The sequence below is a fragment of the Cnephaeus nilssonii genome, assembly GCF_951640355.1.
Source record: "Cnephaeus nilssonii genome assembly, chromosome: 19".
NCBI lineage: Eukaryota > Metazoa > Chordata > Mammalia > Chiroptera > Vespertilionidae > Cnephaeus > Cnephaeus nilssonii.
The window spans coordinates 31,937,628-31,953,119 of record NC_137090.1 but is presented as its reverse complement, the minus strand read 5'-3'; the positions used below and the strand labels follow the sequence as shown (position 1 = coordinate 31,953,119).

General features: G+C 40.1%; 1 protein-coding gene across 3 annotated transcripts in view; it reads right to left on the bottom strand.

Annotated features, from left to right (window-relative positions):
* Window positions 1-13,003, bottom strand: part of NLK (nemo like kinase) — a 136,693-nt gene extending 123,690 nt beyond the window's left edge. For all 3 annotated transcript variants that reach the window (XR_013815055.1, XM_079797862.1, XM_079797863.1), the window contains exon 1: window positions 11,338-13,003. Coding sequence is in view for 2 of the 3 variants with exons in the window: in XM_079797862.1 (XP_079653988.1) it covers window positions 11,338-11,795 (458 nt within the window). In the remaining variant the exon portion in view is untranslated. The remainder of the gene's footprint in view (window positions 1-11,337) is intronic.
* Window positions 13,004-15,492: the final 2,489 nt, after the last annotated feature.

Below are 15,492 nucleotides of genomic sequence, written 5' to 3'. Positions count from 1 at the left end.
AGCATCCTAGAATTTAAATGAACTTCTTGGACACAGTCACATACCTGATACCTGTCATACAAAAGCTGTTGTTTATTTGCCCTATATATTAGTAAGCTTTAAGGAGGCACTATATTTTTTTACCTGTACTGAAACTGGTAATAATAATTTTGATAGCTAACTTTAACATAGTGCCAGGTATAGTTAGTTCTAAGACTTTACATATACTGTATTGATTCATTTAATCCTCACAACAACCCTAAGAGACAGATATACTATTACTATCCCTATGAGACACACAGATTAAATAATTAGCCTACAATAGCTAATAAGTGGCAGAAGCAAGATTTAAATCCAGGCAATCTGTTATCAGAATACAGGCTCTAATCTACTAAAACATATTGTCTTTTGTACTTAAAATACCATCTTCCTCAGGTCATTCTTGAATTATTTTTTGCCCTCAAAGTTCTTCTAAACTACTTTTCTTGAAACTAAAAATAAATACTAGGATAAAAAGAGTGGCCAAACTTTTAAAATTTACCATTCATTTCTAAGTCATTACCTCAAAGCTACAGGGGGTATAATTTAATCTCCATACATACCAATAGGTAAATAATATAACATGAGAAACTAAATAGCATTAATTACTGTTTAATATTGGAATGTTTTCATAAGGAAGGTACTTTATTGATTGACATTATTTGTATTCATGAATCTGGGGAAAAGGCCACTAAAAACCAACTGTTATACCTTCCTAAAATTCTATTTTATTGAAATGATATTTTAAGCTATGTTGCAATTAATTTATTTGGTATTTATTTTAAAAGGTAATTTCTTTTTAAAATATATATTCTTATTGATTTCAAAGAGGAAAGGAGAGGGAGAGATAGAAACATCAATGATAAGAGAGAATCATTGATTGGCTGCCTCCTGTACATCCACCACAGGGATCCAGCCCACCCGGGCATGTGCCCTGACCAGGATCATAGGTTGATGTTCAATCACTGAGCCACACTGGCTGGGCTCATTTAATATTTAAAAGAATATGCATCAATATTTATTTTGAACACTGGCTTTAGGACACACCAGTTAACTTTATAATAACCCAATTACTATAACATGCAGAACCTGAGAAAAGGAACACAGAGGACGCAAACCAATTAAACATAGCTGAAGGTCCTCACTGAATTCTTAGGCAATTCAAACTCAAGCCAAGTATGCATTATTTCCCTTTTTCTGCACAGTACCCACATTATTTCCCAACTTTTATAGATTCTGGATTACTTTTAATAAAGCTCAAATTTCCCCACATCTGCATTACTAAATTTCTAGCCTACTGAAGTACATATAGAAATCAATATTTTTCTTTTTAAAAAATTTAAAAGACAAGGAAGTGAGGAAGAAGGTGGGGGTTAAAACTTTGCACTAGGCTGCCTGTTAACTTAAAATGTGCAATGAGACAATCACCGGATAATTGCACCCTTTGGGTACTTCAGTCCTGGTAAGATAATAATGTGAAATAAAGTCACCTGGTTTATTTCAATTTACTTACACAATTTGCAAATCTGCAGCTCTCTGCCATGGTACATTAAGAAAATTAGCATGTAAGAAAAATCACCTGTTTATGTAAATTGAGCATGGTTTTCATCCACACAGACAGGAGGAAAAAGCTGCAATCTGGGTCAAATGACTAATTTTATCTTTTTGTTCAAACGTCTCTCTTCACCTTTTCTCTGTGGCTCAGAGAAAGAATTTTAGGTCAAGGAACAGATAAACAAAAAGTTTCTGTGTTGTCCACTCCCCTGTAAGGAGTTTGCTGTCTGACACTACTGAGCTCTATACTACTTAAATTGAAAACAAGACTGAGAACTTCATCTAGATAACAAAACCACAACACTGAGAGAGGAAAGAAAAGAAATCAATGGAGGATATCTGATCTAACTGGGAAGGAAAGCAAACATGGCAAGGATCAGGTACCAATTTTACCCTCTACTACTTTAGGTAGAGTCTTTAGAAAAGAAAAGGAAAATACTCCAAATAATTCAGGACAAACAAGACAAAATTCTCCACAGAGAATATGCCTTACACTTTGCTTTGTAAATGCACCTGACCTGATCAGGTTCTTCTGAGTGTGACATAAGTTAAATGAATGTGTTCTTGGTCAGTAATGACCGTCTTCCCAACATCCACTGCTGGAATTCATCCCTCCCACTTATAATGTACTCCATCTCCAGGTCCAGGAGTGAACCTGACTGCTCCAAAAGTAATCTTATCTCCAGTGACAGTAATTGGTTCAGAAATGAGTATACAACCCAACAAAGGCCAAAGAGACTCCAGAACTGTGCTGGTCACACTGGGAACAGGGTTACATTTATCTCTTTGTTCCTTTAAATAATTTCAGAAGGTATTCAACATCGGTAGTCTTGAAGTTGTCTTGTGGTCACTCTATTTTCCCACAAATAATGCCACAATGCTTTACAAATATTAATGCATTTTCATTATAGAAACTTAGGAAACACAGGATTTTATAAACGAGGAAACCAAGACTCAGAAAATTTAAGTAACTTTATCAAGGTCATGGGGTTGTTGGCAGCAAGGCAGGGACCAGAACCATGTCTCCTAACAAGTTTAGTTTAGTACTTTATGACCCTGTCATTAAAAAAAAAAAAAATTATTTCCAAGGAAATGGCAACTTGAACATGACAAACATCAAGTTCTCTGGTTTATTAAACTAGAAATAAAAACTTGGGATTTGGCCGGGCAAGTGTGGTTCAGTGGTTGAGCATTCACCTATGAACCAGGAGGTCACGGTTCCATTCCGGTCAGGGCACATACCTGGGTTGCAGACTTGATCCCCAGCGTGGGGCATGCAGGAGGCAGCCAATCAACGATTCTCTCTCAACATTCATGTTTCTATCTCTCTCTTCCTCTCTCCCTCTCTGAAATCAACAAAAGTATATTTTTTATAAAACTTGGTATTTGGCCATCAATGATCTATTTGCTAAATTCAATGGCCTTTTCTCCACCTTCATTTTCTGACTTCTTTATTTGCACCAAAGATCACTCCCATCTTCATAACTGTCTTCTGTCAAGCGTATGTTGTCAATCACTGTGAACACATTTTCCTATCTACCCGTCCTTTAATTTTGCCTCCAATAGTTTCTTCCATTTACAACTGAGTACATTCCCTAAAGCTCCATCTATTATTCTATTTAAATATCTTTTTAAAAAATCAATTTGAACCACTCATTCTCCCATTCAACAAAATAATAAAAACCTTCACAGGTTGTCATTCCCAGTTTCAAATTTTTTCATTATCATTCCCCAACCAAGGAGCATTGTTTTTTCTTCCCCCCTCCCTCTCCCAAGGAGCATTTTTGAACATTTTCCCCTTAATCATCCTCCCATGAAATTTTAATAGTATAGATATGCTACATATTAGTTTATGTAGTGTTGGTATATATGTATGTGCTTTAGTCATAAAAAGAGTAAAAGACTCATCTCCCAAGTACCAAGGGCATCTCAGCTCTTCAGCAGGACACTCCAACTCTTCAGGATCTAACCCTAGCTCGCATCTCTGCCCTTATCTTCTATCACTCCTGCAATGCACTCTGTATTTCAGCAACTCCACCAAGAATGCCCTGCCCATTAGTTGATTCCCTCATTCTTAAAATTCATTTGAGGTTATTACCTCTTCTAGGAAGCATCCATACCTCCCACAGAAATCCCTCCTCTTTGTTCCCATAATATCCAGGGAATATCTCTTTTGTTCCAATAATGGCAATGAATTATAATTCTCCATTTACAAATCTTTCTCCCCAAATGTATAATCTCTTTTAAATCTCTACCATCCAGCCTGAGAAATAGTCAACACATAATAAATGAGTATTGTAAGAACAAGTGAAAATAACATCTATCTTTAAGTTTTTATTTAATGGCTTCAAGTTGAGTTTCAACTCTCCATCCAGATACCCTGAAAGCAGGGATGTATTATTTTTTCATACTGTTTACTTAACTGTAAGCTCCTTCAGGGCAACTTCATGACCTAAACATCTCTATATCCCAGTACCAAAAACATAGACAACAGAGAAGATTGCTAGAGGTTTGCAAAATTCTTTATAGAAGTAAATATCCTCATTAGTGACTACAATAGTATTGGTCCATAGCAGGTTGACAATAAAAATACACTGACTAGTGAGTTCCAACAATGTCAAACCTTCTGTCTGACAGTAGATATGATTCAATTAGACAAACTAATTCAGAGCACAGATGTGAAACTGGGTTTAGGTAAAGAGCACCAACCATGATCAATAGCAGACATCCCTCTACTCACTCCATTACAATGAACTGTTAAAGCTCAACTCAATATAGTTTCCTTAGAAATCATCTTTTCATAATGCCAGAGTGCCAGAATTTTTTCTAATGTCTTTCGACTAGGGTATCTTAGAACCACAGACTAGGTCTATGATGACTTGTCACATGCTTATTGACAGTATTACAACTGTTGCCTCAGGCATTCTCTGTGTTACCCCCAAGCAACAACAGGATCAAACTGACAAGCTATATTATATTATTTAGGAAATCATTAAGACCCAATCAACAAATAATTCACTGAAGTACTCTAAATGTACAAGCAATTATAAGTAAAACTCAAATATAATCTTAAAATGAAAGAGCTTCTACCCCATGGCTTCTTTCTGTTTGGTTGGGTAACAAATGGAAAGGTTTCTTAGGTCTTGGCAATTTCCATCAAAGAAGTCAAATCAGCATACTAAGGAAACATACGTATATAAACAGCAGATTCTTGAACTGCTAGGACAGTGGTCGGCAAACCGCGGCTCGTGAGCTACATGCGGCTCTTTGGCCCCTTGAGTGTGGCTCTTCCACAAAATACCACGGCCTGGGCGAGTCTATTTTGAAGAAGTGGCGTTAGAAGAAGTTTAAGTTTAAAAAATTTGGCTCTCAAAAGAAATTTCAATCGTTGTACTGCTGATATTTGGCTCTGTTGACTAAGGAGTTTGCCGACCACTGTGCTAGGACATCAACAAAATAGTAAAACCACCAAGAATAGCCACACAATTCTACAATATAATGCTTCAAGTTATGAATATAATGAAATATTTCAGTACTCCATTAGAGAATGGCCTTTTATATCAAGGAACAACATTTCTACAGTTGTCTGTTTTGAGGATAAACCCTCAAAACTTAGATTTAAACATATATTAATGCATTTTACATATATTCTTCTTCTAGCATAGCATATGAAAGGGAACTCTATCTGCCCTCATTTTTTTTTTTTCAGGACATGCACCAGTGGTACTAATTGATGGCTTAAAAAGTTGCATGTTAAAAAAGTTGCATGTAATTTTGAGGGCTATTGTTGTTTTAGCTTGTTTGAAGAGGCAATTCTTTCTGAAATGTCTTTTTAAAATAAAAATATTTGTCTCTTTTCTTCTAAGTTGATATTCAATAGTATAACATAAAATGTCTCCCCAAGAATAAAACAAGTTTCTTTTGTTTTTCCTAAAATAATGTGGATAATCTTGTCAAGAGCCTACTAGTAGGTAGAAAATGACTTCCAATATCACAGGCTATGGAGTTTTCATCACCAAGAAATCAGCTCAGTATCATTAGGTTGTGTTACTTTTATTTATTCTCTAACTCTGCTTTCTCTACTTTATGACCATGAACCTAGTTTCTAAAAGTACATCCTAAGTACAAAACAACTTTCAATGTTACAGGCTATGGAGTTTCTATCACCAAGAAACCAACTCAGTATCAGATTTTGTTACTTTTATTCTCTCACTCTCTTTGCTTTCTTTACTTTATGACCATGAACCTGCAGTTTCTAAAAGTACATTTTTTGTAGTTAAAATTAACAATATAGATTTCCACATTTCTAGTTTCACACAAATGCTTTGTTATGTCTAGAAGAGCAACCATTTCCTTTTATGGTGCAGGCTCTGCTTCTTCAAAGCTCTTTTCACAAAGCAGACCCTCCCTGTCCCCATACCCCAAGAATCCAGCTGTGGCTGTTAATCTTGGCTAATAGAGAAACTTCAATACTACAGATTCTTAACCTGTAAAACAAAGTTAATAATGAAATACACTTTACTATACTTTAGTATACATCTTTCTGATGCAACTAACTCCAGGTTTTCCCCCAAACATATTCCAAAAGCATTTCCCATTTTTCCAAATTATAGTTTGCTATTTGGGGAGTAAGAGGACCACAGAAAACACCAGGAAAAAAAAAATGATGCCTCTAATTTTCACAAGATGAGCAAGCTAGACCATCTTTGCATTGCATAAGAATTTACACTGAATAATTTTTCATTAAATCACACGTATTTCCCCACCTCGGGATTTTATTTAGCAATTCACTCTTTTTCATCCAAACACAAGTAAAACAAATTTCCAGTAAAGCTGAACTTTGACGACGATAAGGATGTTCTTTATGTTACATTCTGAAAAGAAAAAAATAATTTCCTTCCCAGGATGTAAAGCAATAATACTTTCTAAAACAGTGGAGATAATATGACTAGAATACTACCAAGTATGTACCTTTTTATGTGTTTGTTAGCATATAGCACAACTAAGTGGACACTCTACAGTATTTAAAGTCATGCCTTCAAAAATAGTCTGCATGTTGATTTCACCTGGTAAATCTGACCATATATGAAACCACTTATATGCACATTAATATAACAGTTTGATTTCTATCAACAATATTTATCACTTTAAAAAGCTAATATTTTTTGAGTGCTTACTGTATGCTAGACAATGTATTCATTGGTTTACAAGGATTACCTCATTTAATCCTATGAGATAGATGCTATTATTATCCTCACTCTGTGGATGAGGAAGAGAGAGGTTAAATAATTTATTAATATCACATAGCTAATAACTAAACATCAATACAGTGATGCTTAAGTTTTGAAAGACTTAAATAATAGCAACCCGCGGAAGGTATTAGAATAAAATTCAAGCAGAAGGTATTAGAATAAAATTCAAAGTTCTCCAACTTTACTTGGAGTACAAAGGCACCAGACCAAATGAATCCCAGGGTCTTTACCTTTCAATTAATCAGATAAGTAAAAAAACAAAACAAGCAAACAAAACAACTTTTCCCAGACACACTTTTATCAAAATGGCAATATGTGCCATTAGTTCAATCTGTAATAGTTCAGGTTGCCAATATCAAAACTGCCTGGGTTTAGCAGTTCTCAAACCTCCCTCATGTAGTCAACTTCCTCCAACTGTCAAAAGTATATACCTCATAAGACCCTGAAACCTATACTGTAATACTCTTTGTCCCATAGTTGTCATATCTCTAAGCACAACATACTTTCTTCTGGCAACAATGAACTACAGACAAAAAGGTATTTACGATAGCCTCGCCAACAGGCTCAGGTTTCTTTTTGTGCACTGCTTTGTGTTTTGGTTTTGCATTATGAAAATGACCGTAGACTAGTATATGGAAGCCTTGGCATCTGATAAAGGTCAAATTATATATGATGCTTTGATAACCCATGAGCAATATTCTATCATAGGCAATGAATGTATCTCATGCTACCCATGATCATATTGCCAGATAAACTGGAACTCCTACTTAGAGAGAAAGCACAGCAGACAGTTGTTAATGAAACCTCAATTGAACTGTCAAAGCACCATCTTAACCAGCAAGCTAATAGGTAATTCATTACTTTTACACAATCGTCCAATACTGATAAGTTATTCCACTAGTTAAATTCAGCAGAAAGAGAAATCAAGCCTGGCAGACTAAACTATTCAGTGATAAATCTGAATGGTAAAATGCTACATCACTTGTGTAAAAATCTCTCCTTGTCTACATGGAGGAACAATATCCCTCAAAATTACATACAGCAGTTTCCCTGGCTGGTGTGGCTCAGCGCCATCCCGTGAACCCAAGGGTCACTGGTCAGGACACATACTCAGGCTGGGGGGTCAACCTCTGGCCAGGGCACATACAGGAGGCAACTGATCGCTCTCACATTGACGCCTCTCTCTCTCTCTCTCTCTCTCTCTCTCTCTCTCTCTCTCTCTCTCTCTCTCTCCTTCTTCCTCTCCCTTCCTTTCTGTCTCTAGAATCAATGAAGAAAGTGCTCTTGATTAAGAATTGAAAAAAAAATTGCATGCAGCATTTTTAGCCACCACTTATGACAACTGGGTACATGTCCAGAAAAAAATAACATGAAAGCAGATATAGTTTCCTTTCTTATGCCATGCCAGAAGAAAAATACTTGAAAAATGCATTAAATATATTTGAATCTTATAATATCCAAGTAGGTATATGGTGCTATGAATCAAATGATATATCATTGGGAGAATATTTTATGTTAAATTGTAATCATTTTAGAAAATAGTTGTTTCTATTGGGTCCTTTCTAAATTAAAAAGAAAAATTCTGGTTCAGTTAGTTGAAAAGTGTAACACCTTATCAATATTTTTAGCTTGGGTTTCAGATTATGAGTGCACTTCACTCTAGTTTGGTGTTCAGATCTCTGGTTTTAACAATCTTAGGTCACATAGCAGTTAAATTCCAAATATAATAAGCAATTCAGCCAGCAAGTCAACAATATGGAAATATAAAAATAGAAAAGTATTTGCATACTAAAACACACACCTGGAACTCTTCTTTTTTTCCATACCAAATTTTATTTCACCTGTAACAGCTGATAAAAACACTCAATACAATAACTAGAAAAACTTGGCTAAAGAACAAAGAAGGGACTTGAGCAGATCAAGTAACCAAGCAGCAAAGATGCCACAGCACTGTGCTAAGTGCTGGGGAGAAAAAGTGTATCTTTTGTGTTTTTTTAATCCTCACCCGAGGATATTTTTCTATTGATTTTAGAGAAGAGTGTAAGGGAGGGAGGAGAGAGGAACATAGATATGAGAGAGACACCATAGATTGGTTGCCTCCAATACACGCCCTGCCCTGGGGATTGAACCTGCAGCCAAGGATCCTGCCCTTGACCTGGAATTGAACCCGTGACCCTTCGGTCCACAGGCCTATGCTCTTACCACTGAGCAAACCGGTTAGGACAAAAAAATGTCTTTTTGTAGACCACAGTCCTTAACCCTAAGGGGCTTACAAATGTAGTCAGCGAGACAGGCAAATACAAAACAACCGATGTACTACAACAGAAGATGGTGCACAGGAGGAGGCACTTCAAGTATATGGAAAAAAGTATATAGAAGGCATCAATGAATGAAAGAATCTAGAATGAATTCAAATCAAACATACTGGGATTTTAATATATCACTAATTCAGAATACCTATTATCAGAATGTTCACTGTGGGTGATGTTTCAGCACTCCAATTCCTCACCTCCCTCTCCCTTAAAAATAAAAACTTCTCCCTTAGCACCAACTTGAAGTTAAAATTTCTACAGGTAACATCACCATTTGGTGGAAATGTAAGTAACACCTTTATAGTATAGGAAATACAACTCATTTCCCTTTCAGTATCTCTAGTTCTTAGCATTGTATGCAAAGCACTAAAATGAAAGAGTATCCATGGCTAAGAAAATCCACACAAATTCTCAGTAAATCAATGACAAAATTTAAAGCAAGGAACAACTTTTTTCCTGCCTTCCCCTTGCCCCCCTCCCCCAATCAAGCTTTGAAATCCTCAAGGGTCGGGCAAGAAATGGAAGGAAGTTCACAGTGCAATCCCTGAGGGTAGGATATGGAAGAGAAGAGGAAGGCAGGAACAGGCAGGTCCCTGAGCAGAACAACCAAAGAGGCACCATTAATGGCTATACTCTGCCACCAGGAATCCCACACCTTAGAGAAGGGAGCACTACCGCTGCAATCTCCTGGGAGAGTTAGCTGGGAAAACACTACTAGTTTAAAACAAAAACAAAAAAAGAACACAAACAGATCCGATCACTGCAGCAGCCTACATTATAAAACCTTAAATATATATAAAGATGGCCAGATACAATGCAAAAATGATATTCATCAATTATAGCCTGAAAAACAAGGACGAAAGGAGACATTTACCAGGCTAGTTCCAAAGAGTTCGTTCATTTTCCTGTGGTGATGGGGCTTTTCTAGACATTAACAAGAATCTATTTTTGAATGCACTCAAAACATCAATTCATCAATCCACACCACAGTACTGAATCCTTGGTGGAAAAACTCAGTTCACTCTAGTTTGGATACAAATAGAAGCCTACAATGATAAATACATTGTATTATAAACTACCAATCTTCCTAAGAACAGACACAATGTTGCGTTTAAGAAACCCTTGGGCTTAGAGAAATATCTTAGCACTAGCAAAAGTAGAGCAGTTTCATATGTTTAAAAAGTATACTTCCTACTACTGCAACCAACCAAGGGATAAGAGCAAATTAAGAGGCACTAAATGACACTAAAACATTACACCAAATGTGGGCCACAGTATAGCTACCATCTACTGACCTCATTTGTGGTACTCATGTGTGATGCTATATTTAATGCATTCTTATCAAAAGGCTGAAGCGAAATACTTCCCAACTGTAGCCTTACGGTTTAAAATAAACCACGCACGAAGTGACTTAACTGGTTCAAATATGAACCCTATCTTCTTCCTGGGGATCAAGATCTCAAATGAAGGACTGAAAAGACGGGAAGGACAGCAAAGTAGTTTTGCAAGGTATAGCCCAATGGTACAATGATTAAAAGGAATCGAGTTTGGGTCTGTTGTGACATTTGCTGCAACTGGGCAACTGATTCACTCTAAATCAAACAGGAGAGATGCCCAAGGTTTTCGCAGGAAAAACGTTTCACACATTCATCTACTGATCCCACACTTAGTGGCTTGGTCAGATTCTAAACAAAAAGTTTGGCAGACGGCAAACTTAGGTGTGGTTCCTCCTCAGAAGGTTCTCCACCAAAATTTGACATGACTCAAAAGCATAAGCTCAGCCCTAGCCGGTTGGCTCAGTGGATACAGAGTTGGCCTGTGGACCAAAGGATCCCGAGTTCGAATCCGGTCAAGGGCACGTACCTTGGTTGCAGGCTCCTCCTCGTCCTGGGCCCTGGTCCGGCCTGCAGAAGGCAACCAATCGATGTGTTTGTCTCACATCGATGTTTCTGTCTTTCCCTCTCTCTTCCACTCTCTCTAAAAGATCAAGTGGAACAATATCCTCAGGTGAGGATTAACAATAAAAAAAAAAGTAAAAAGTATAAGCTTAGATAGCCAATGCATTAGGCCTCTTTACCATGTGAAGTGAGGGTGTCTTGCTCCACTTTGGTCAACATGGAGAAAACCGTTAAGAGGTGACTCGCCCAATCACAACCGCGAGAAGAAACCATGAGAAGTTGTGTTTTTCTCTTGATACTCACCAGACAACACCAAAGGCTCCATATCCAATAGGTCTATCCGGCTCAATGTCCAGCTGCTGCTGTGGATGATGCGAGTGCTGATGATGGTGCGCCTTCACTGTAGCAGCTGCGGCAGCCTGTACCTGAGCTGGGGCTGCTGCAGCTGGTCCAGGAGCCTGACCAGGTGCCGGTGATGGGAAATATGGCTGCTGCTGCCCAGGGTTTAACATGGCTGCAGCTGCGGCCGCTGCTGCGGCTGCCGCAGCTGCCGAAGAGGTATGCTGCTGGACGGGGTGGACAGCAGCCGCCGACCCCGGATGAAGATGGTGTTGAGGGTGGTGGTGGTGGTGAAGGTGAGGAGGAGGGAGGTGTGGAAGGTGGTGGTGATGGTGGTGGTGGTGACCTGCTGCTGCTGCAGATGTACCGCCATTGTAAGCCGCCATCATTTTTGCGTTGGCTCTCGCGCCACAAAGAGACATTCAAAAATAAAAAATAAAAAAATGCCCTTTGACTGGAAAGCAAACTAGGTCAAGCTGTCATGTGGCCATTTAAAAAATGAAGCAAAACCACTCACGCCACCTCAAAAACCATGGAGCGCAACGGGCTTTATGTCTTCATCAGTCAATCCAAACAAGTTAAGAGGATCTTGGTGTTTGATTTTGGGGTGTGTGTGGAAGGGTGTGGATTGCCAAAAAAAAAAAAAAAAAAGAAAAGAAAAAAGAAAAGAAAAGGGAAAAGGAACCCCCCCGTGCCCCCCAGGTTTCCTGCCACAAGTGGGTACTAAAACTCCATCCTTAATTTGGGGGAGGTTCCAACTTTGAATGTGGGAATAAAGGCCAAACCTCCTGACCCCCTGAACTCCACACGCGAAAAGGATCAGGTAACACACCACCCTTGGAATCTTGTAAGAGAGTTGACTCATCTACCCCTTCCATTCCCACATCCTTTTCTAAACACCTACCACCTCCTCAAAAATACAATTTAAAAATTTCCCAACCGCCCCCCAAAAATAAAAAGATGGGGGGAAATGTTCAGGGAAACCAGCCGCCCCCCCGCGAACTCTCAGGCCTCCCTACATCTCCCCCTACTCTCAGTCAGGCTGACCTGGTGGTGGTGGTGGTGGTGGTGGTGGTGGTGTGTGTGTGGGTGGGGGGGGGGTGTAACTAAACTTTCCCGAACAGAAAAGAGCCAGGGAAGGAGGCAGGAGAGAGTAAGCCGAGGAGGCGACCGGCAGGACCGCGAGGAGAAAGAGAAGCAGGGCAAAGTGAAGGGAAGGAGGTGCAGGCAGGAATGAAAGAGAGGTGGGGAGCACTCGGACGCCCAGACAGAGGGAACCGCCCCGGGATGAGGTGAGGGTCCCGGGGCCAAAGAAAAGCAGCCCCGGGAGGCGGGCGGGGTGCAGTCGGAAGCGGGCAGATTTCCTACCCCCGCCGCCGGCTGCTTCTGCTAGGAGGGTTGGGGGGGAGAGCGGGTGGGTCCCCCCGCGCGACGGCCCCCGCAGGGCTCAAGGCTGCTCCGTCTCCCCCCCTCCCCCCCCACCCGGCTTCAGTCCCTCCGGCCGCTTTCTCCTCCTCAGTCGCTGCGGCCGTAGTCTCCTCAGCCGCCGCCGCCTCCTCAGCCGCCGGTGCAGCCGCGGCCAGACTCACCTCCCCTAGCAAAGCCGGATAGAGCGGAGCCAGCGGCGGACACGCGCAACCAGCCGCCGAGGCCCCGCCCCCGTCTCACACTGACCGGCTTCCCTAGCCAATCCACGCCCACCTGTCCGCATCCGCTCCCAATCCTGGGACCGGAGCTTCAGACAGGCGCACAGTTCGGCCAGTGGCAACAAGATGTGGGTCTCCTGGGGAAATCCCGCCCCTACCTGGGATGGGCAGATAGGAAAACCAATCAAAAGGCAGAGTTTGGCCTGACCGACAAGGCTAACAGCGAATGAAAACCCAAAGATCTCTGTGACATTTTCTTTCGCCTCTCTCCTCTGTTCTTTTTCTTCTTTTATTTTTTTGGCAGGAGCAGGAAGCTGCGTGCTAATCCCGCCTGCAAAACTGGAAGAGAGGGTGGAATGAAAGAACCAATCATGAGCCGGGGACCAAGAACAGAGCAACCAATCCTTGGCTTGAAGATGAAGTGGGCTGGGACTGGTGCCAGATAGACACTTGATTTAACAAATGGACAAAAACATTGATCGCGGTCCCACCTTTCAGATTTCCTATAGGTCAGGATTGTGGAGAATTCGCTGTCATATCAGCGACGACTTTTTTAGGAGGCGGGATCAGTGAAGGGGGTGTGGTTTAAGGGAAAGGGGGCGGGACCTAGAAGAAGAAGGCGGAGTCCAAGTCTTCGCTGGTCCATTGATAGGAGCCCTTTACTATCCCTTTTAAAGGCATAAGGTGTGAAAAACTAGGGGGAGCAAAAAGGGAAGTGGGGCTCCAGAAATTCAAGGTTCAAGGTTACTCAACACACTGTCGCAGAAGAAACTCAGTATACTGACAGTTCATACCTATGGCTGGTCCTTCATGGCCCATCTTGATCTTGGCAAAAAGAGGTTATGTCCAGCATTCACAACTCAACTCTCAATGGACAGTAACCCTATCATACAAATGCAAATTTAAAACAATAAAAATAATAAACTTAACCATAAAGATCGTAATTTTCTCCCATATTTTCTAAGTCAACAAATTCTAGTCATTGAAATCTTATTAAAACATCATCTTTCTTTCACTTTCACATAACTTGACTTATCTGAATTTTAAAAAAATGAAATAATAAGCTTACAGAACCTTCTTTTGCTAAAAATGTGCACTCAGAACCCTGAAGATCATCGTTGATTTCTCTTTTGCCTACCCACTTCTCCCCTTCTAATCAAGCATAAAGTTTTCAATACTTTGAACCACTTCTAACCACCTTCCCATTCCCAGTTGCCACAGTATTACCAAGTTTTTCACTACTAGCATCTTCAGTGCATCTCCCTGCTTACAGGCTAGCTCTTCTCCAATCCATCCTCCACTGAGAGGATAGCAATCTTTTAAAAATTCAAGTCTGACCATGCTCCTACCCTTGATTAAAGTCAGTAAGTCTAAATGACCCAGCACTAGCTGGTTCCCGTCTTCCTCAAGGGCCTTATCTCTCATATCCACCCTCTTCAGACATTCCAAACTTCTTTCAGTCTCTCCAAGCCTTCTTGAATATCTTCAGTTCAAAACACTCCTCACTCACCCTCCACTTTCTAACTTACCATGCAATTCTTCCTGTAAATTTTACTTTTTTTTTTTTTTCTGGAAAGCTTTCCCAACCCTGTTGTAGAGTTGTGTCTCTGTTATAAAGCTCCATTGCACTGCCTCCCTCATAGCACTGAAAACTCTGTATTTTAAAATTGTTTACTGAGTTCGACCAAGACAGAGAGTTTGTCCCACTCAATGTTGCATGCCTGGTTCCCAGGGCAGAGTCTAAAACATGAAGACACACTAAATATTTGCATGAGTTTTTCAGTGCAGAGAAGTAGGTACCAATACTAGCTCTATGACTTAGGTAATTTAACTAACCTGCATCTCAGTTGCCTCAACTGAACATGAAGATAATATATGCCTCACCAAGTTGTGGTGAGGGTTAAATGAGGTTATATATTTAAAAGTTCTTTGCAAACAGTAAAAGTTTAATATATGTTCATTCTCTTTCCCTAGCCCCATCCTCACATAATATTCGGGATGCTTTTCCAATTTCCCAATGCATATCAGTCTCCTCCAAAGGGTAGTTTCATAGAAGCTTCTTAGAAATGCAGAGTCTCAGGTTCTATCCCAGGCCTACTGAATCCGAATCTCGTGGAGGTGCAGGCAGGAATCTGTCTAACAAGCCCTGCAGGTGATTCTTACACATGCTCAAGTTTGAGAAGCACTGGTCTAGAGGAAAGGGGCTGAATTTTCTTAAACTTTTTGTTTTTTTGTTTTGTTAATCCTCACCTGAGGATATTTTTTCTATTGCTTATTCAGAGAGAATGGAAGGGAAGGAAGGGAGGAAGAAGAGAAAGAGAGAGAAACATCGATGTGTTGCCTCCCACATGCTCCTCAACCAGGGGCAGGGAGAGACTGAAACCCAGATACTCGACTGGGAACCAAACCTGACACCCTTTGGTGTGCGGGCCGATGCTGTAACCACTGATCAACACGAGCCAGGGCTTCTTAA